General features: G+C 49.5%; 1 protein-coding gene across 2 annotated transcripts in view; it reads left to right on the forward strand.

Moving 5' to 3' along the window:
* The window catches only part of LDAH (lipid droplet associated hydrolase), a 66,194-nt gene that overhangs the window by 37,655 nt on the left and 5,979 nt on the right, over window positions 1-22,560 (forward strand). For both annotated transcript variants that reach the window (XM_069102984.1, XM_069102983.1), the window contains exons 5-6: window positions 9,509-9,752; window positions 20,321-20,403. In XM_069102984.1, coding sequence (XP_068959085.1) covers window positions 9,509-9,752; window positions 20,321-20,403 — 327 coding nt within the window. The remainder of the gene's footprint in view (window positions 1-9,508; window positions 9,753-20,320; window positions 20,404-22,560) is intronic.

Raw genomic sequence — 22,560 nt, forward strand, 5'->3', positions numbered from 1 at the left:
CGTCCATGGGGCATGGGAGATCTTTAAATCCCATAACCCTTACAGCCGCCTCCAGACAGGGGCGGCAGAGCTAGGCTGTGGGATGAGGACTTTAGGTGTTCTTGGGTACAACCAGTAAGGACATTTATTTCACTTGGCTGTGCCTGTCTGTTATGTGGAATTTGTTTCTTTTTCCCTTTTTTCAATGGGATGGGAAGTTGGAAGAAAGGAAAATAGGATTTAAAACAAGTAGACTTTTCAAGCACCAAATCCCACCCCCACCCCCCAACTCTAGGCCCTGTCCACTGTAAGGTCTTCATCTCCCTTTACCCATTGAAGCATCCACCAGTGGAACACCCTCCAACCTCCAAAGCAAGGTGTCCTTCCTCCTCTTCCTCACCCATGCCCCTGGAGGCTCTTCTTTCTCTGGGCCCACAGGGGTCACTTTCCCCTCATTGCTAGCCTTTGATTTGACCCCAGACCCTCACTGCCTTTTCTCTGTGTCCTCTGCTCCCCACTGACATGCACCCTCCTGGATTCCTGGATTGTAAAGTTGTCCCAGGAAAGAAGAATCCATGCCTGGACAGGGCGCGCCCCAGCTCTGTCCACAATGCCCCTGCCACCTCTTCCCTGTGACTCTTCCAGATTTCTGCCTTCACCCCTGGCTCCTTGTGGCCTCTTCCCAGTCCCTCTGTTGTTTGGGATGTTCAAGAGGCAAATTATCTCTTCAGCTCTGATTTCAAGTTCCTCTTTATTGTTGAATGGGAATCTTTGGCCCTGAATAGTCAAGCTCAGCTTTGCAGGGTAGGTCACCCTGGGCTGCATTCCCTGTTCCCTCTTAAATTGCCTAATGGGTGCAGAATAGTCTTGCATTATTTGAATGTCCTTTTCCTTGTATTTGTAGGTCTTTCTCCCGATGGCTTGAAGAACTTGTTTTTCTGAATTGTTGCACTTAACCACTGTATTTCTTGGAGTGTTCAGCCTTTGGTTGTTTCCTGGAGGCAATCTATGAATTCTTTTGATTAGGATTCCATTTTCTTTTTCAGTAGTTCTGGCACATTCTCTGTTATCGCTTTCATTATGGGGCTACGGTTTTTTGCTCTGTTGTGTTTTTCTGGGAGACCCCCACTCCTTGGGTTCTGTCAGTGTGTCCTGTCTTCAAGATCAGTATGTGTCACCATCACGGGGAGATTTCCTGTTCCTTTTCTTGGGCTTTGCTCCTCTTTGTGATGGTCTTCACTTCTGTATATTTGCAGTCCATCTGTTCTATCTTTGTGTCTTAGCTGAGACTGGTCAAGGCAAATTCAGGTTCTACTATTCTGCTCCTAGTTTTTGCAGGACATAGATTCTGCTCATTTCTCTTTTAAACCACTCAGGAACAGCTTGTTGTCCATGCTCCCCTTACATTCCATGGGGTCCTTGGTGCATCGACTGTTGGATCCTTACCCTTCATTTTGAAGTCTTTATTTCTAGATGCCTAATCTGGAGGCCACTTTCTTCTCTTGTTAATGTTTTCCTGGTTGATTTGTCTGCTTGTGGTGAAGGGCCTTGAGTTTCCTTTTTCCTGAGATTATTGGATCAGGATGCCTCCATTTCCCTTCCAGTCTTCCTTAACTCCCTCAGTATTCTCTTTGAAGATGGGAGGCTTCTGTGGTGAAACTGGTTTCTTCTCCCCAATAGAACATCATAGTGTCCCTGCGGGGACTGCTCCTTCCTACTTCTCCAATAAGCCTTCCCTTCTAGGTGTCCCTGGATTCTTCTGTTTGTGTTTCGAGGTTCTCACTCAGCTCTGGACTGTAATGATGATGATAGCTAAACATCATTGCTATTGTTGTTATGTACTGATGGTAAGTAGCATTTATATAGTCCCTACTTCGTGCCAAGCATTGTGCCGAGCACTTTACAGACACTCTCTTACTTGATCCTTACAACAATCCCAGGGAGTAGGTGCTGTTATGACCCCCATTTTACAGTTGAAACTGAGGCAGACAGAGGTCAGCTGACTTAGTCACAGAGCCAGTGTCTGAGGCAAGATTGGAAGTTGGGTCTTCCTGACTCCTTCACACTCTGGCACCTCCTAACACCTTCCCCCCCCAAAAAAAAATGTCCAAAAGATACTCAAGGTCTGTTCCCTCCCCATCCTCTTCCAGGATTTTTGATGTTTTTGTTGACTCATGTCCAAATCTTCATGACTCCATTTGGGGTTTTCTTGGCAAAAGTACTAGAATAGTTTTCCACTTCCTTCTCCAACTCATTTTACAGTTGGTGGAATTGAGGTAAACAGGGGTTAAGTGACTTGTACAGGATCACACAGCTAATAAGGGTCTGAGGCCAGATTGGAACCCAGGAAGATGAATCTTTCTGATTCTAAGCCCACTGCAACACCCCTCCCCGCAGCTGCCTCTCTCCCAGGATTATACTCCACTTCCTTATTGTAAACTTCTATATTTTAGCTTTCAGAATACTGTATTCCAAGATCACCGCCCATGTTTGTTACAAACTGCTGAGTCTTTGGTTCCTTGATACTTCTTTTTAAACAGCCTCTCTCTGGGTGCTCCAGCCCTTTGGCTCTGACCCTTCTGCAGATGCTCCTGTGGGCTCCCTTGTGGGAAACAATTGGCAGGTTCTTTTTATCTTTACCCACTAGGATAAGTCAGTTAGGATTTCTTGAAGTATAGTGTTTGAACTTTTTTTTTCAATTATGGTTTTCTAGGAGTCCACAGTTATCACCCCTTTTTTCTTGTTGTTTGTTTTTATATCTGGTATCTTACATTTTCTTCTGTTTTCTTTTCCATCTTGATTTTTGTAATAGTTTTTCCTGTCTCCTAGAGACATTCGTTTCTATTTGGTCTATTCTTGTTTGTGTGGTGTTCCTTCCAGTACCTGGCTTAATGAATATTTATTAACTGACTTTCTTAAGTGCTGAACAGTGTCTGGCATGCAGTAAGTGCTATACAAGTACTAATTCCCTTCCCTTACCTCCTATTCTCCATCTAGTCCATTACTAGAAAGCTTTAATTTATTTTTTAAAAATCCATTGATTAACAATAAATCAATAGTTTTTTAAAGCCTTTGGTAAAATACAATATTCCTTTTTGTTTAAAAAAAAAGTATAGGGGGGACAGAATCAAGATGGAGGAGTAGAAGCAGGTCCTCCCAGCAGCTCCAGCTTCCACCTTCCCTAATTCATGTAAAAGGGGACTCTGAACAAACTCTGGAGCTGCAAACCCACAAAATGACACAGGGAAAGTAACTTCCTGCTGAGGATAGCCTAGAAGGCTGGCAGGAATTAGCCAGCTCAGCGCTCTAAGAGCCGAGCCCAACTCCACTACGAAGTTTTAACCCCAGGGAGGGCCTGACCAGCCACTGCCAGCTGGAGGGACTCCACATCACCAGCAGCTGTAGCCGTTTCCAGAATTATCAACACATAGATGCTAAGGACAAAGTGAGAGGGCAGTGAAGTCTGGACTTTGGGACCCAGTAGTTGGGAGAGCCTGCTTTTTCCCCAGGGCCTCTGAGGAGCCTAGTCTATTCCGCCACCCCCACATGGCAGCTTCAGCTCTTGGCCTGCAGAGTGTAGGGAGACCAAGTAACCAGTCTGAGGGGTAATCAATCTTGCTTTAACCTGCTTGGATCTGGATTGCAGTCTAGGGTAGAGGTCCCGGGGTATGTGTCCAGCTTGCCAGAGCCTGTGGAGGCTTCAGAGAGGGCACCCAACTAATACCTCCGGCAGATAAGAAAACCCCAGCGTTTGCTACAAAGCTCCCCTGTCTGGTAGCAGAGTCCTATTGTGGCAAAAAACCCAAAAGTCAAGTAATTGAGTGGCAACATGACCAAGCAAAGGAAACAAAGCAAACAGAAGAACCCAACATTAGACTCCTGTTTTGGGGACAAAAAGGATCAAAGCATGGAACAGGAGGAAGACAGTGAAGTCAGAACTCCTGCACCAAAAGCTTCAAAGGAAAATACGAGCTGGTTACAGGCCATAGAGAACCTTAAGAAGCAGATAAGAGAAGTGGAGGAAAAATTGGGAAGAGAAATGAGAATGATGCAAGAAAATTACAAAATGAGAGTCAACAGCCTGACTGAGGAAAATAACACTTTAAAAAATAGACTAACTCAAATGGCAAAAGAGGCTCACAAAGGCAATGAGAAGAATGCCTTAAAAAGCCGAATTTGCCAGATGGAAAAAGAATCCCAAAAACTCACTGAAGAGAATAATTGCTTCAGAATTAGATTGGAGCAAATGGAAGCTAATGACTTTATGAGAAACCAAGATGCTGTTAAACAGATCCAAACAAATGAAAAAATAGAAGGCAATGTGAAATACCTCATGGGAAAAACCACTGACCTGGAAAATAGATCCAGGAAAGATAATTTAAAAATTATTGGACTACCTGAAAGCCATGATCAAAGAAAGAACCTAGAAAGCATCCTCCAAGAAATCCTCAAGGAAAACTGCCCTGATGTTTTAGAACCAGAGGGCACCAATCACCTCCTGAAAAAGATCCCAAAAAGAAAACTCCTAGGAATATTATAGCCAGGTTCCAGAATTCCCAGATTAAGGAGAGAATATTACAAGCAGCCAGGAAGAAACAATTTGAATATTGTGGAAACACAATCAGGATAAGTCAGGATCTGGCATTTTCTACACTGAGGAATCGAAGGGCTTGGAATGTGATATTCCAGAGGTCAAAGGAGCTGGTATTAAAACCAAGAATCACCTACCTATCAAAACTGAGTATCATGTTTCAGGGGAAAATATGGTCATTCAGTGGAATAGAGCACTTTCAAGCATTCTTGATGAAAAAAAACAGTTGAATAGAAAATTTGACATTCAGATACAAGAACCAAGGGAAGCGTGGTAAACAGGGAAAAGAAATCATAAGGAACTTATCAAAGTTGAACTATTAACATTCCTACATGGAAAAAACAATAATTGTAATTGGTGAAACTTTTCTCAGTATGAAAATAGTTGAAGGGAATAGAAATATATATGCCTATATATGAGGTATATGGGCATATGAATACATATGTGAATGTGTATATATGTTTACAGGTATACATAGATAAAGGGCACAGGACCAATTTAATAGGAAGGGATGATACTTAAAAGGTGAAATTAAGAGTTGAGAGAGGAATATAATGAGAGGAGATGGGGAGAGACAGAATGGGGTGAACTATCTCATATAGAAGAGGCAAAAGAAAATGGTTACAATGGAGGGGAAGAATAGGAAGGCGAAAGGGAATGGGTCAACCTTATTCTCATTGAATATGGCTCAGGGAGGTAATGAAATACACACTAAACAGGGTATTTCACCCTATAGGAGAGTAGGGGGGAAGGGGATGAGAGGGGGGATGATGGAAGGGAGGGCAGGCTGGGGGGGGGAAGTTGGAAGCACCCACTTTTGAAAAGATACAGGATCAAAGTAGAGAATAGAACAAGTGGAAGGTGGGATAGGAGGGAGGGAAATATAGTCAGCCTTTTACAATATATCTACTCTGTTAATGTTTTGCATTAGCTACACATGTACAACCTATACTGAATTGCTTTTCTTCCCAGTAAGGGTGGGTAACAAGGAAGGAAGGGAATGAATCTGGAATTCAAAGTTTTAAAATCAAATGTTTAAAATATATATATGTATATATATACATATATACTATTATTAATACTATTTTACATGTAATTGGGAAATAAGATATACAGGCACTGGGGCATAGAGATCCACTATTCCCTACTGGAAAAGTCAAAAGGGTATGGGAGAAAATATGGGAGAGAGCAGATTAGAGGAGGGGATATCCTGTGGGACTGCAATTTTGGGGCGGTAGGTAGGGGAAAAACAGGGAGAAAATTTGTAACTCAAAATCTGGAAGAAATGAATTACGTAAATCAGAAGTTAATAAAGCATTTGAAAAAGAAAAAAAAGTATAGGAATAAAGAAACTCCCATAATATGGTAAATAGTGTGCCCTTAAGACCCCAAATTGTTGTTATTTGTAATAAAGAAACACTCATGGCCTTTCCAGTAAGATCAGGGGTGAAAGAAGGATTCTGTTGTCACCACTGTAATTTGATTTCAATCTAGAAACAGTAGCTGTAGCAATAAGATAAAATGAAATTGAGGGAACAGGCCTGGGAAAAGAGGAAACAAGATTATTCCTTCTTGGAGATGATATAATAACTTCGAGAAAGGAACCAAAAGATTGCGTTAAAAAAGTAATCAAAACAGCTCCCTTCAACAAAGTAGGAAATTTTACAGGCAGCCACACAAATTAAGCTTTCCATATGTGATGAACAAAAGCTAAGGAGGAGACAGAAAAGCACATTCCTTTTGACGTAATGACAGAGTGGGAAGAATGTCTGACGGGCCATTTCCCAAGGCACACGCAGGAATTCTATGCACGTGGCCACTCTGCGTTCTTTACAGAAATAAAGGCAGGCTTCATCATCAGAGAGATGTTAATTGTGCATGGTTAATATGCCAATATGATAAAAAGAGACAGTATTTCCTAAACTAATTTAAGAATTGAGTGCCATACCAAACTGCTGAACAGGTCATTCAGAGAGCTTGAAAAAAGAGTAACAAAATGCCTGTGGAGGAACAGAAGGTCAAAAATCTCCAGGAAAATAATGAAAACCAGGAAAGGGGTTGGGGGGGTTGGGGGGTGCATAATGAAAGTAGGAGGCAGATCTCCGATTATACCCCAGAGCCGTAATCATCAAGACTCAGTAGTACTGGGGACGCCAGAACTGACCAGTAGAACATCTTTGTTGTCTAAGACACAGAAACGGGTCAGTGAAGTATCATCGTGTTTGATAAACCCAAGGCACAGATATGTTCCACTACATAGGGGACCACAGTTTTTTGGCCATTCCCCAGTGGCCTAGCTTTCCCTCTGACTAAAGCACTTTGCTGTATTAAATATTGATTTATAAATATGTTTGCATATATTGGTACTTGGGAAGCCATGCTGTGTGCTGGGGATACCGAGAAAGCAGGACAGTCCCTGCCCTCAGGGAGCTCGCCGTCAGATGGGTAAGTTCCCCGCAGGATCAGCCAGGGCCGCCTTGGGGAGGAGGCCTGAGGAAGCCTTTGGGCTGGAGGTGGGACTGAGACTCGAAGGAGAGGAGGTATCAATGAGGACAGGAGCTCGGGCGAGAGGTGGGAGGAGACTGAGGGATGCTGGGGTCCTTCTTTGCTACCTCTGGGGGTCACTGCCCCATGGTGACAGCGATGGATGAAGAAGGGGTCGGATCACTGTCTAGTGACTGTGTGTGTGCCCGCACGGGTGCTACGGGTCACTAGACTGTGAGCCCTCTGAGGGCAAGGGCTGTTTTCAGCTCCCTTCCTATCTCCAAAGCCCAGGACAGTGTCTAAAACAGTAAGCATTTAATAGATGCTTGCCCCTTGCCTGGCCTAATTCCAGATTCCTTACGAACATGCTGGATGACTTTGGAGCTGCAGCAGCAGTGCTTCTGTCCACCTGGCCCCCACTTTGCAGTCTGGTGGGCATGAGTCAGGAGCTCAGCCTGTCTGAATCTGGAGGATTTAGGGTATTTGGCCATGTGTTGTTGACAGGTGGCCTTCTTTGGAGAACCCTGGCCAGTTCGCATCCCGACCTTCATGGACTGGGAAATGGCTCTTTCTCACAGCAACCCTCTGCTGAAGTTTGCTCCACAGATTATCTCTTAGTTGATTGAGAAAAGTCGATGAAAGCAGCTGGCAGTGCAGGGTCGAGTTCTGGGCCTGGAGTCAGATCTCGTCTCAGACAGATGTATGTATGTAGCTGTATGATCTCGAAAAGTCACTTACCCTCTGCCTCAGTTTCCTTGACTATAAAATGGGTACAATAATAGCACCACCTCGTAGGGTTATTGTGAGGGTAAGATGAGACGATGCTTGTTGAGCTCCCAGCTTGCTGCCCGGCTGGCATGGAGCAGATCTTACATGCTTGTTTCCTCCCCTTCTCGTTTCACCTGCATTGACCAGGCCAGTGTCTGTCATGTTCATGTAGTCATGACCCACGTGATCCTCTCCGTCCACTGTCGGACTGACTCCTCCCGCTTCCGTCACTGTGAAGGGATTCTTCTCTGTTCTCTTTTGACTTCTGTGTTAACGGCCAGGTCACATGTCCATGCGGAACTGATGGTGGCTTTTGGCGTGAAATGCTGATACCGGCTTAGTTTCCGCCACAGTGTGTTCCAAAGAGCACGTCTTTAACCTAGGAATTAGTTGTCTGTACTGAATGAAGAAAAGGATCTTGTCATTCAATTGTTTGGCCCCTGGCAGACCTGGGAAAGCAGTTTATCCAGTGACTTCTGCATCGTGAAGGAGAGGCTGGAGCTGGTGGACAGGCACTGGCCTGGAGGGGCCCTGAGGGAATGAGACCACACCCTAGCCCATGTGTGGGCTGTGCTGTGTGTCAGGTGGAGAGGACAGTTATGGGGGCATAGTGTTACTCATACCAAAAATGCACAGGAATGAGGTTTCTCAAAGCTTACAGCCAGGGAGAGCAGCAAGCAGTCCAGATGGGACTGTAGGAAATGGCTCCAGCAGCGTCTTCTGTGTGAAGCCAGAAAGGCCAGCCAGAGGGGCCCAGAGGTTCTTCATTAAGCAGCAGGCTGTGGGTTAGGAGTGAGAGGGAGATGGCTGCAGCAGAGGAGGACCCCAGGAGTCCATGGGAAGCTGCTGCAGGGGTATAGGCAGGGGGCAGGGAGGGTCTGGCCTCAGATGGTGGCTTGCTCATAGAGAGTGGATGAGGGGATCCGCTGGGTGGGGCGGGGGGGGGGGGGGGTGAAAGCTTTAGGAAAGAGAATGGGTGTGTGTCGTTGGGAGGGGTTGGAGCGGCGAGTATTTCATGATGCCAAGCTCGCCGAGCTTGTTTTCCCACGTTGGGAGAGCCCGGTCCCCCTGTACATCCCCATCATCCCCTTGCTTTCATCCAGCCTCCCATTTTCCACCATTTTTTCATTTTATCCCAGGATGTTTCCTGGTGGACGCTAGTGAATGGAATCCCTTTTTCAAGGGAAGACTTTGGGGAAAGCTGTCGCAGAGAGCCCGGCTGAGCAGGAAAAGGCCTCTTTTTTGGTGTGCTGCCCTCTGGTGGCACCGTCATCGATCACTCCCCTTTGTGATCGCTTCATTAATAACCCAGTCTCCATTTCAGACGTCTGGAGATGCCCGGCTGGATCTGCCCTGTGGAAGCTGATGCTCCATCTTTAGTATCGTGTTCAGCTCAGAAGTTTCAGAATTGGATCATCTACCATGTGCATTCACCAGGAAGGCCTGGAGGGGCCGTCCCCTCCCCCAAAATAACGGCCCAGCCATACCCTGAGCCCAGGAAGGAGAGGTGGCCTCCAAGGGGGTGAGGGGGAATGGGCACGGAACCAGATTTCTCTCTCTGGTATCTCAAAGCCAAATAGAAATGATGGTTGTCCGGCTTCCAGGAAACTGCTTGCCGTTGCCATTCTCAGTGTGCAGGGGCGAGCTGGGACGTGCCGCTCATGGTGCCCTCTTCTCTGGTCCTAGGTTCTCCGCTCCCTCTTGCTGTTTCCAACAATAGAAAGAATCGCTAAAACGCCAAATGGCCACGTGGCAACTCCTCTTCTCTGCTGGCTGCGCTATGCCCTTTACGTGCCCATCTGCATCATAGTTAGCCTGTTGCCAACAAAAGCCTTTTCCGTCTTGTCCAGTCTGATTCTCCAGAGGCTAAAAATGGACCATGAAATCACTTCTCGATATGTAATAAATTCATTCAACATGAGCTGCATTGGTGAGTAGATTATAAAGGTTTGGTTTGTTTTTTTTACACTGTGTGTGTGTGTGTGTGTGTGTGTTGGAGAGCACTGGGTGATGAGGGACAGATGGGAGCACATAGAGGTCAGCCCTAAAACACCCCATCCACCCACCACACACTCCTTCCTCACTTAAATCCCCTCCCAGACAGGGTACCTGGGAATCCACCAAGAGCACTGCCCCCCAGCCCCCTCTCCCCAGGGCAGTGAAGGGCAGCCTGGGTAGAGTCAGGAGGGCCTGAGCCGCAGCCCAGCCTGGCACATCCTGGCTGTGTGACACCCTGCCCCCCCCCACATACCTCTTCAGGCTCTAGGCTGCTCCTTAGGATGGTAAGTCCCAGCAGCCTGCCTTGACAGCAACACCTCCTCACTGAGCACACTGTCACCAGTGAAAGTGTCTGGGCCCATCCCTCGCAGCCAGCACTCAGTATGTGGCCTCATGGCTTGGCAGTGGCCCCGAAGGGATGGAGACCTCAACCTTAGGACACACCAAGTAGAAGCCAGGAGCCAGGCCTGCCCTCAGGGAACTTACGCTTTCCCCAGGGGCAATAGACACCTCTGATCAGCAGGGAGCCCCTATTAAGTACCTGCTGAATTCCAGGCATTCGAACACCAGATAAAACCCTCCATCCCCTCCAGGGGTCATCAGTGTAGACAGAATGTCCGGGTGTCAGCATACAAAGCCTAAGCACCAGCCCAGACAGGGAAGGACACTAACAGCTTGGAGACAAGGGGGTCACCCAGAACGAAGGCGGTGTGTGAGTAGAATTCCATGAGGTGAAGAAGGTGTGCGGGCAGCTCCGGGGACAACATGTACAAAGGCCTGCAGGTGGGAGAAGGAGGGCCTCGGATGGGGAAGAGTGAGAAGGTCAGCTTGGCCAGACTGCCACGTTCAGAAAAGAGAGCGATGGAAGGGGGCCAGACAGCCGATATGGCGGGTGGGTGTCTACATCAGGGATGGGATGAGAACAGAGAGCCTCATTGGAGGGATTGGGGTGGGTGGGCCTTGGGTCGTGTGAACCTGGTCAGAGGCTGGGGGTAGGTGTTACTGTGAACCCGCCCCACAGAGTTGAACAGGATATGAAACACTGACTGGTGTGGGGGCTTCCTGCACCCTCACTGCTGGTCGCTGGCACTTCCTGGGGTAGCTTGGTGAAAAGGTTATTTTCTAAAGAAAAGCAGACTTTTCTTATAGGCTTTTTCTAGGTTTTAATTTCCGGGAGGAAAAAACAACCACCTCAGCTCAAAGGTAGCAACCGAGGAAATATTCCACACAATCTGCAGAAACTGCTTTCTGCCATTCCTCACAATCTGAGCTGTCCACCTTGAAATGGAATGGGCCCGCAAGGGAGGGGAGGTAGTGAGCTCCCTGTCCCTGAAGGGCTTCGAGCCCAGGCTCGAGGCGGGTCGGGATCTTGTCCACATATGTGACATCATCCCCTCTCTCCTCCCGTTCATGGCTAAGCTTGAGCCCATCCTCAGTCAATGTGGCCCCCTTGTCCCCTCATTCTCTTCTTAACCCTACGGTCTGGCTTCTGACCCCACTGGTCCACCAACTCTGCCCTCTCCACAGTGACTGGTGATCTCTTAGCAGCCAGGTCTGGTGACTTTCTCAATCTGTGTCCTTCTCTCCGCAGCCTTGGAGGTGGCTGGTCACTCTGGGTTCTCCTCCAGACCATACCCTCTGATCCCAGATGTCCCTCAAGGTCTTGTCCTGGACCCTCTCCTCCCTCTGTAGCCCCTCTTCTCTTAGGGGTCTCATCAGCCCCCGTGGATTCTGTCATCTCTGACTTTTCCACTGACCTCCATCTTGCTTCTCCCCCTGTGGGCTCATGTGGACCCCAGCTGCCATGAGCACAGCCAGAACAGCCCCTTGTGGGGCAGGGTATGCTTCCCCACTCCACTTCTCCTGATAACAGAGGCCAGCTTGGGCATGAACTGACCTCTCCCTCTGACTGGGGTCTTCAGAGTCTGGCCCTCTGGGGGCCACAGGAGTTGTGCTAGTTTAGAAACGTCTATACTTGGGCTTCTTAACAAATAAGGTTTTCATTCCTCTGATTTCTGACAACGTCTTTTTCACTAAACTTGTGAATGTGTCTCACCACTGACATCATTCACCCAGCATCAAGTGGTACCTTAAAACTTCTAATGGTAGTGGGGGACATGGAGACCTTGAACCAGCTGGCCAGGGTGACCTGGAACCCTTCCTCCTGCATGACCCATCCCACACATGGTCACCAAAAACAGAGTCCCCCAAGAAGGCTGAAGGGGCATCTGGGGGTGCCATAGTGCACAGAGGGCTGGGCCTGGAGTCAGGAAGACTCATCTTCCTAAGTTCAAATCCAGCCTCAGACTGACCCTGGGCAAGTGACTTCACCCTGTTTGCCTCAGTTTCCTCCTCTATAAAATGAGCTAGAGAAGGAAATGGCAAACCCTCCAGGATCCTTGCCAAGAACACCCCAAATAAGGTCACAGAGAGTCTGACACAGCTAAAAGACAACTGGACAGCAAAGGGAAGACTGAGCAAAACATGATGGGATGCTGCACAGAAGAAGGCCTGCCCTGGAGTCACACACATCTGTTTGCCAACATTTCCCCCCTCTGCACTCCCCAGTGAGTGCCTTGTCCTTCCTCAGCAGGCATCCTTCTGGAGGGATATTCGAGAAAAAAGGAGGAACTTCTTTTCTCTGTCTCCAGTGGCATTCATGGAATCTAAGCCTTAACCTTAGGAAAGCATCCAACCTTCACCCTGAACGTAATGCTGCTGCATCAACTTGCCCAGAAACCCTGGCTGCTGGGGCTAGCCTTTGCACTCCAGGCAGCAAAATGACCATCGGGGTGATTCTACATAAGAAGCAGATTTGTGGTTGCTGTTGGTGTCCCCAGATCAAACCTACTTGCTTGAGCCCAGTGTGTGGATACTGAACTAGATCCAGAAACACCCCAGAGATGCTGTCCCAGCCCCTGCTGGTCCTGCCCTCCCTGGCCATCTCAGCCCAATCTGCCTCCAGTGCTCACTCACTTGAGCAGAACTTCCAAGGTTGCTGTTGGCAGTGAAGGCCAAAAGAAAATGTTTTTGTCTTAGGAAATAACACTGCTGTTTTGGCATTCTTATTTCTTACTGCCCTGTAAGGAGTTTTTCTGCAGAATGACAGAGATGACCTCCTCAGGAGCAGGCTCAATTGGAAAGGAAACTTCTGTTTTTGTCCTGAAGAACCTGACCCCAAAATGGGCAAATTCCCAGGAAAACATGTCCTTCCAGAAGCTGGCAGCTGATTTCTCTTGGCTGGAGGTGAGGGCGCGTCTCAGTTGGATTCTGACGTGGCCAAGAAGACATTGTGATTGCCTTGGAGTACAATTGTTTTAAGCAAGGAAAAAGTGATTTTGTTTTAGAAGCCCCACGATTTTTAATTGTCACCGTGTTGGGGACTCAGAAATCTCTCTTACATAATTCAGATGGAAGGAAGACAGAGTCAGTTCCTTAGCCAAGTAACAGCTGTGGGCTCTTCTGGAGGAGTGGATACCCAATCCTGTCCTCCAGAGAGAGACATTTTGGGTTATGAAGGTCATCCTTAGGGTTTGGCCAGAGTTTTGATATTAGGAAAAGCCTCACAGAAGGGGCTGTGCTCTAGGGGGCTCTCCCTCCCTAGAGGCAGCAGGAAGGGGGAAGGAGCAGAGGTCTTGTCCAGGTTGACCAGCCTCTGACACCCCTGCCGGTTGGGAGGCTGTCTCTGCAGTGCTCGTAAAGCTGGGGAGATTAATATTCCTCCACTGTGTCTGCTTCAGACAAATGTTGGGCTCAGGAGCACCCTTGCAGGCATCTCCTCATCCATCCATTCCCAGTCACTCATCACCAACCCACCCAGTGGGACCTTTGTCCTTGCTGGAGTGTGTAGCAACCTCTGCTGCCAGTGACTTGAGGAGCCCAGGAGAGACGGAGAAGGGGAGTGTTGTTGACAAGATGGAACTCTGAACACATCTCTCCAACAATGTTTGTTGTCCAAAGTTCCTTCTTCTCAAGACTGCTGATGCTGATGTGTTCTAGAGAGCTAGCTTGGGACCTGGCTTTAGGTCCAGCCTTCCATGCTTTGTCCCATCACCTCCACCAACTCTCTAAGGCCTCACAGTGTGGGAGAGGTGCAGGCTGCACTGGTCGAGGGCATTTATTCAATAGGAGCTCTCTACCCCAGTCAGATCACAGGTCTGTATTGACTTCACTTCCTTGACCGAAATTGCATTCCAAGTCTGAAGGACCTAACTATGGAAGAGACAGAAGATTCCAGACTCAAGCTGAAGAGAATAAAGAGTAAATGAGGGAGAGAAGTAAAGGCCTCGGGATGTGGTTGGCCTGAGGTGCCTGCCCCACAGAGACCTTGGCCTCTGGTCTCCTCCTCCAGTCAATAGGAAGTGCCAAGTGGTGTGGATCTGTCTGTTGTTTCTCTGCCAGAGGGATGGAATCATTTGAAACAGCCAGGAGTAAGGGTAGCTAGTGGCCATGGGGACAGGGTCAGGAGCACTGAGCCTGGAGTTAGGACAGCCTGAGGTCAGATCCAACTCTTAACTGATGCTTGTTCACTTAACTTGACTTGAAACATGCCCGCAGATTGACATGTACAATATAAGTAAAGACAAAGGCTCATTTCATGTGGGAGAGTGCTAGCCATTGGAGACATCAGGAGAAATCTCCTTGCAGGCAGGCTGGCTGACCCTAAGCTGGGCTTTTTTCCTAGACGGCCCTTCATTCTCCCCGTTGGCCCTCAGAACGTCTCCTGATGAATCCAGGGAGGAAGGCAAAGGGGAGAATATTGAGGGAAAGAACCAAAGAAGCAGGTACAACATGACATCATCTCCAGCTCAGCCATGGTCCTACCCTCTGCCAGAAGCCTTTCCCTCTAAGACTTGTCCTCTTAGCCTGAGGAGATCTTGTTCACAACAGGCCACAGGCATGGTGCTCCTGGGAAGCAGGCCCTGGGTCTGCCCTTCTTTGTGTCCCCTGCACATAGTAGGCCCTTCATAAATGCCAGTTAACTGACTGTCTCCTGATAAAGAGTGATGGAGTCAGAATGCCATGTATGATGTCTGTTCTTTGGATACAACCAAGGCAAGAATTTGTTTGGCTTAACTATGCATATGCATGTGGATGGAGGGGAGAGAAAATCACTCTCACTGATAAAAAGGTCATCCTTAAAAAGACAAGAAAGACCCTTCAGGACTTGAGGCCAAAAGTCCTGATTTCCAGAAAAGGGGAAAAAATGAAATCTGCAAATTTCTAAGCAGTTTGAAAAACGTCCTTGGCAAAATGTTGATTTGTGCCATCTACCTGTAAACCGTCCCTTGTAAAAAGACCATAAGGGCTTGCACAGAGCAGGCACAGAAACAGTGTTCCTTGCATAAAAATCATTGGATTTTTCCTCCTAGATGCCCTTGGCCTCCATAACTGGAGGGTGAGCAGGAGTTTTTTTCATGGTGTGCAGAATTAGGACTGCAAAGTCTGGGGAGAATGGCTAAGGTCGATCACAACATCACTGGGCAGCTATTACAAACTGTAAAGTGCTGTAGAAATGTGTGATCATGACGAACGCTGGCCTTGTCATGAACAAGAGTGCTCCACTGGAAGCTGAAGAGGGTCCACAGCCTTACTCCTGCACTTCGAGAAAGGGTTTCCCAGACCATGAACAGTATAGGGCAAATAAGCGTGCTGTCTTCTAGAGAAGCAGGCATTTCACAGCTGCTCTTGTCAGGGAGGAATTACTGTAGTTTTCTCATTTCACAGGTGTGGAGACTGCAGCTCCAAGACATGAAATGGTTTCTTCAGGGTCCCACAGCTATTAAGTTTGCCTGGTCCTCTTTCTGGGGGCAGTAGGCATGATCTTGACTCACAGTATAACCAAATCTGAGCTATATACACTCACCTGTTCTGTGGTGGGAGCATTCCTTTGTTGGAGTAAACTTGATAAAAATGGGGAAAGCTGATGAGAAAGTCCCTTTCAGAACGCAGAAGGACACAGCAAGACCTTTGTGTAAGAGCCCTTGAGAAGTCCGAAGCCCTCTGCTGCGTGATTGGCTGCGGGCCACCCTTTCCTTCACGGGGCTGTCAGGATCCTGTTCTCGTGGCTGGCGCCTTCCCCTCCAGTCTGTCCTCCTTTGGCCTTGGCCTGTTGGATCCCCCATTAGAGTATGAATGGCCGCGTTGGCCTGGCCCCTTTGACAAGTCCTTAGTCGGTCGGTTGGTTGTCCTTCTCAAAGACCAGAACGACATCGCTGTGTTAGAGCCAAGTTACAGTGTGTGTGACTGGCTGATGAGACCAGTACGAGCTCAGAGCACTCTCCCACAGCTTGGGCACAAAGAGTCCGTGTGAACATTTGGGCAGATCCTCCAAATCTTCTTTGCTCACAGAGCACAGCACCTTCTCTGACATGGGCATGCCACACTGGATGGTCCTGTGCCCGTGTCTCCCATGTCACACAATTCCAAGAGAGACCTTGGGAGTGTCCTTGTATCTCTTCTTCTGACCACCATGTGAACACTTGCCTTGTGTGAGTTTTATGTGAAAATGGTCTTTTGGCAAGCAAACGTTTGGCATTCAGACGTGTCCAGCCCATCGGAGTTGCCCTCTCTGCAGTAGACTGTATGCTTGGCAGTTCAACCTCAGTGTCTGGTCCCGTATCCTGCCAGGTGATCTTCAGAATCTTCCTAAAGCAATTCTAATGGAGGCGATCCAGTTTCCTGGCCTGGCACTGGTAGACTGTCCAGGTTTCACAGGCACACAACCATAGGTTGGCACCACAGCTCTGTAGACCTTCAGTCTGGTAGTCAGTCTAATACCTCTTCTCTCCCACACACTGAAGTAGCTCTGGCAATGTTATCATTGTACAGATTGTACTATCAGCATAAAACTGAGTTTCCTCCTCCTTCTTACTGAGCCAGGAATCCTGCATCTCTCTGAGCCTCAGCTATATTTTACCTCGTTATCAAGGTGTACAATCCCCGGAAAGTACGTTGCCAAGGTAAGTGAACTTTTCTGCAGCCTTCAGAACTTCTCCGCTTGCTGTGACCGATGGTTCCATGTATGGATGGTGTGGTGATGGCGGATAGAGCACCTGGGTTTTCTTGGTGTTAAGCTGTCAGGACAAAACTAGCCCAAGCAGCAGCAGAGAATCAGTCCCTACTTTGTTGCATCTCGGCTTCAGAGGCTGCGTTGAGGGCACAGTCATCAGCACACAGAAAACCCTCCCTCCACTTTGGTCTTGGCCTGTAGCCTTTTCAAGTTGAAGGGTTTACCATCCATGTGGGAGCTGACCTTACTGCCATGCTCATCCTCACTGAAGGTGCTTGACATTGCAGCTGAAAAGCATGGGAACAAGCACACTGGAAAGTGGAGAAGCATGAGGGCATCAGCTGTTATCCAGAGCCGGGAAACACGCAGTCATGGAAGTGTGCTGAAGAACTTCTCCAGGCAGCCAAATGTGGACATCATTTTCCATAAGCCCTAGAGACCGACAGTATCAAAGGCCTTGGTCAGATATACAGATGCTGTGTACAGACTCTGTTCTGCTCTGGCATTTCTTCTGGAGTTGTCGGGCAGCAAACACTGCATTGACCATTCCTCGGCCCTTTCTGAAACCACACTAGCTCTCAGGACCATCTTCCAGGGGAAGGATCAGCCTATTATTAAGGCAAGAATCTTGTCGGTGATGACTAAGAGAGAAAAACCCCCTGTGATGGTCACAGGACAATCTATTTCCTTTATCTTTACAGAGATGGACAGTGGAGGCACCCTCAAACTCCTGGGGGATGATCCCCTCTTGCCACATAACCTGGAAATTTCAGTCAGCTTTTGTGTGAACAATGGACCCCCTGCCTCATAGATCTCAGCTAGGATAGAGTCAGCACCAGGTGCTTTGCCACACAAAATGAGCCTTAGTGGCATTCAGAACCTCTTCTTCAGTTGAAACTTGTCAGGGAGGCATTGACTTCCACCTGAGGTAAACGGTCAGTGGCTTCAGCATTGATTAATGATGGTCTGTTGAGAACACTATGGAAGTGTGCAGCCCATCTCTCTAGGATCATGTCCTTGTCACTAATCAATGCGGCTCCATCAGCACTGAATAGGTGAGATGTACCATAAATGGCCTCCAGGGAGTCATAAAAGCACCGTGGCTGGTTACTATCAGCATAAAACTGAGTTTCCTCCGCCCTCTTACTGAGCCGGGAATCCTGCATCTCTCTGAGCCTCAGCTACACTTTACTTTTGATGGAGTTAGAGACGGATGGACTGTCCTGCTGGCAAACGCTGTGGAGTTCTTGTTTTTCATCTAGCAGCTTCTGAACTTCCCCCTCGTGTCCATCAAACCACCCTTGGTGCTTGCGAGTGTTCTGACTCGGATGAGCAGATGCGGTGCTGTGCACCCAGTCTCTGAAAGCTGCCTACTCCTCTTCTGCTGCACCAGTGCCAGCTGTGTGTTAGCTCAGCTTTCACCCTAAGTCAGCAATGCAGGGTTCCTGCTCAGAGAAATGCTCTGCTCTGTGGACATCAATGCTTCTGCTCACTTTGCCTTGGGGCTGCTCTTCTGGTTGAATGCAGATGGTTAGCTTAGAGAGGATGAGTCTGTGATCGGTCCAGCAATCTGCCACATGCATTGCCTTTGGCTATCTCACATCCTCCTTACTGTCACATAGTCTATTCGATGCCAATGTTTGCTGGGAGGGTGCGTCCATGAAGTTTCATTGCTTTTAGGCAAATAGAAGATAGTGTTAGTGATGAGAAGGTCATGAGATGCACCAGTCTTCAGTAGTAAGTGACTGTTGCGTTTCCAGTTCCTTCCTCCTCCTCAGGCACAGGGCTCAGCAGAGTTTCTGGCATTGGTCACCGTTCCCTTTTTAGTGTTGTGGGTGTTTTGTGAACTCTGCTGGTTCTGCATGGACGTGTTGTCTCCCCCAGTGAGACTGCGGGTTAGTCAGTGTTTTTGTCTCTCACCGGCACCTAGTACATAGTAAGTGCTTTATAAATGCATGTTGGTTGATTGAACTTACAAGATTCCATCATGTAGAAATTTTTAAAATACTGAATCTGTTGGTGAGCATTCTTCCCAGAAGAACATAGGACTGGCCACTTGAATACTGACCATAGCCTAAAGATAGGGCAGTTCTTGGTGATGGTGTCCAGGAGCTGCCCTTGAGCTTCTGCAGTCTTCACGGCCAGGGGAGGGCACAGAAGGGAAGTGCCTGCGACTGGTGGCCCAGTCATTGTATTAAGGACTTTATAAAATACCTCATTTGATCTTCACAAATAATAGCACCTTGGAAGTAGGTGTTATTATTATCCCCATTTACAGTTAACAAAACTGAGGCAGTCACAGGTTCAGTGACTTGGCCAGGGTCCCACAGCTAGTATCTGGGGTCAGATTTGAACTGGTCTTCCTGATTCTGTTCACTGTGGCATCAGCTGTAGGTCAGGGATCTCAGTGTGGACACAGTCCATCTGAACACCTCAGCTGTGGGACTCTGCAGGCATCTTCTCCATAAGCACCCAGCCAGCTTGCCAAAGGCCTTCTTCAAGCTCCTCCCCCATCACGTGGCCACCAAGGCAGCATGAGCAGCGTCCTTCATCTGTCGTCTCTCTTGCTTTGGGATGAAGACGTCACTTTGGCGATTGATCTGTTTGGGGCCAGTCCTCATGGACATGTGGCAGCTGAGGGAAGCTCATCACCAGTCTTTCTGTTGCCCCTCTTGGTGGGGGACCCACCATTTTGGTTCTTTGTCACCAGAACACTGGCCACCCATGGGGCAAAGAAAAGTGGCCCAGTGACTGTCCATCCCACACACTCCTTTTCCCGTCCGCAGTGACAGACGTGTCAGGTGCTCAGACTCACAGCATGAAAACTTCAACTACTAGAAAGAAGTTAATGGCAAGGGAAGGTGGGAGGATTTCCCAGCCTGGCATCATTCAGCTGCTTGAGTCCAGTCCCTTAGTTTGTGAAGCTTAGGAAGCCTGGAGGGTGGGAGAGGTGACACCTGACATGGGCCTGGGGGAAGGCCAGAGGGCAGCTCCAGGTCCCACACACACACGTTGCTGCTGTCGCTGCTGTCAGCAGCACACACTGTTTGATGAATGACTGGGACCCAGGTTCAGGCCCCCCTGCCCTGGGCTCTGAGTCTGTGACCTGGGGCGGCCAGGATCTCAAGCAGGGTCGCTAGGACACACTGCACCAGAGGATGGTGTGGATGATGGAGAGGGTTCTTAGGAGAAGGTTTTCTGGCTGTTCCCAGCTCCTTTTTGCATTTGTCTGGGTCTCCCCACCCAGGGTCTGGGCACCTGCTGCAAAGAGCTGGCATGGTAGCCTGAGGTCCACGAGCTTTAAGAAACCATCTGGGTTATAATCTGTTCCCTTAGTCATGGTGTGTGTTAGGCATTTAAAACCCAGGCCCCCACCCACCGGCCGATGGAAGGGCTGGGGGAGGCTCACCATGACCCAGGGACACCACCTCCCAAGCTCTGGCTGTGGAAAGCCTGATGGACTGTACTGTGCTTGTGTTCTCTTTCAGCAAATGCTTTGTATCTGGGAAGCCAAGAAATGAGGACCATTGTGGAGAGAGACAACGCCACCATCCAGAAGCACTTGAAGAAGGTAATGGCGGGTGGGGAGGAGGGAGCTGGAGCTTGTTCTTGTGGCTGCCCTCACAGAGGAGCGTCCCGGCCTCCTCCTCCACGTCACATTGTAGCTGCACAGGAACGTGTGTCCTTGACCCTCTGCTTCCTGGCGCTTATGGCAGCCCCTGTGTTACCTCAGAGATTTCCTCATCTAGTCAGGTGACCCACAGAACGTCAGAGCTGGGAGAGAGCTTAGAACAGAGAGGATGGAACATCAGGACACGGGGGAGGTGGGCAGCCTTAGAACAGAGGACGTCAGAGCTTAGAACACAGAGCATGGATCGTCAGGACGTGGTGGGGCGCCTTAGAACAGAGAGGGTCCAGAGACGTTCCTCCGGCCATGGCACAGTCTGGATGCCCCCCCCTCGCGTCCTCCCTCCCTGGAGTTCTCAGGGAGCTCCCTGGCACTGCAGCTGGCCTGGCCGCTTGGTCTCCCGGGTCTGCTCTGCCCCAGCCTGGGGCCGATGGAAAGCTGGAGAGAGGCGGGCTGAGACCCAACATCAGAGCTCCTCAGGCTGGTCCAGAGGGGATGCTCGGCCTCGGTCAGGCAGCAAACGGCTGTTCAGTGCCTGCTGCTGTTAGTTCCTGTGCAGAACACTTCACAAATAGGGTTCCGTCTGATGTTCACACCAGCCCTGGGAGAGAGGGGCTGCTATTAGCCCCATTTTATGGATGAGGAAAGGGAGCCATGAGGCGATGAAGGGTCTGGCCCAGAGTTACCCAGCCAGCCAGTGTCTGAGGCTCTGTCCAGGGCCCCCTGAGCAGCACAGAGCGTGGACTCCTCCCACAGCCAGCTGCCCCTTCTGTCTGCCCAGCTGGTGCCCCCCAGGGAAGCTAGGAGGGAGCTTCATCCCACATTAAGCTCACAGCCTGTGTCTGGTGTGTGTCCTTGGTCTCCTTGGGCAGGAATGCAGGAGGCTGCTTGAGCGGGAGCTCCCAGAGCCCCTGGGCTCGAGGCAAGTTTCTGACACATCCAGGCAGGTCAGTCAGCCCCGCCCCCCCCCACCCAACTGTGCTCTGAAATTCCTCCTTCACAAGGTCACTTTGCAAAACAAGAGCCCATCGCCCTGCTCGCTGCACCCTCCAGATGCCAGTTGTGATGCCAGCTACTCACATGGTCATTCCCTGAGGCCAAGGCTCCTGAGAGGCTCGCGTCCAGCTTTTCTCGCTGGACGCTGCCCCAAGCCCCTGTGGTGGTGTGGATGGGGCCATGCCCGGCAGAGGGTCTCTGCCCCAGCTGTGCGACGCCCGAGGGGGCCGCCACAGCCCCAGGATGCCCCTGCTCCTTGACCATCTCCCCTCTGGTCATCCTCTTGCGTTCTCTGCTTCTTTCGGACGGGCCTCATGCCAGCGTTGGGCCTGGCCTCCATCTTTAGGTCCCAGCGTCCTTCGTCATCTTGGACAGAGGCCCGAGAAGCATCGCCTGCATCATTGGCTTGTCACAGGGCCCTCCTGTGCTGCCAGGCCCTGCTTCTGTCCCCATCAGAGAAGGAGGCTCGCCCCTGGCGCTGCCGGATCCCGAGGCCTGTTGTAGCTCACCAGCTATCGCTCCCCCCTTCCTTTCCATCTTGCTGTAGCCTCTCTTTGGCCCCTTGCCCTTCGCCTCGGCCGGCTGGCGTCACCACCCACCAAAAAGGCAAGGATCTGTTTCTGTCCTCTCCCGTGGCTTTCATTATCCCTGTGCACATGATGCCTGAATCTGTATCACAGTAGCTCAACAAGCATTTATTTGGCTCCTACTGTGTGCCAAGCATTGGGCTGCAAAGATTGGTTTAAAGAAATGGCACCTGCTTTCACGGAGCTCACAGTGTAAGGGGGTGGGGGGAACGACAGACAAACGACTGTGATCAGATTGACTGGAGATAGCACGGGGAATGCGCCGGCATTAAGGAGGGGTCCGGAAATGCTTCCTGTGAAGATGGGGCATGCGCCTGAGTTCGAGGGAAGCCAGGCAGGCCCAGGGAGAAGATGAGGAGGGAGAGAATGTGGCCGGTCTTGTTCAAGGACCGCCAGGAGGCCAGTGTCACTGGGCTGCAGAGTCCATGGAAGTAGAGAAGGGGCTCTGAATGCCCAAGAGGGGCCTGCCCCCAGTCTCCTCATGCCAGTCCGTCCTCCATTCAGCCACCAAAGGGAC

This window comes from Petaurus breviceps, unplaced genomic scaffold (assembly GCF_028583685.1).
Source record: "Petaurus breviceps papuanus isolate PSGF00001 unplaced genomic scaffold, PetGlider_PUasm1.0 559, whole genome shotgun sequence".
In the NCBI taxonomy this organism is placed as follows: Eukaryota; Metazoa; Chordata; class Mammalia; order Diprotodontia; family Petauridae; genus Petaurus; species Petaurus breviceps.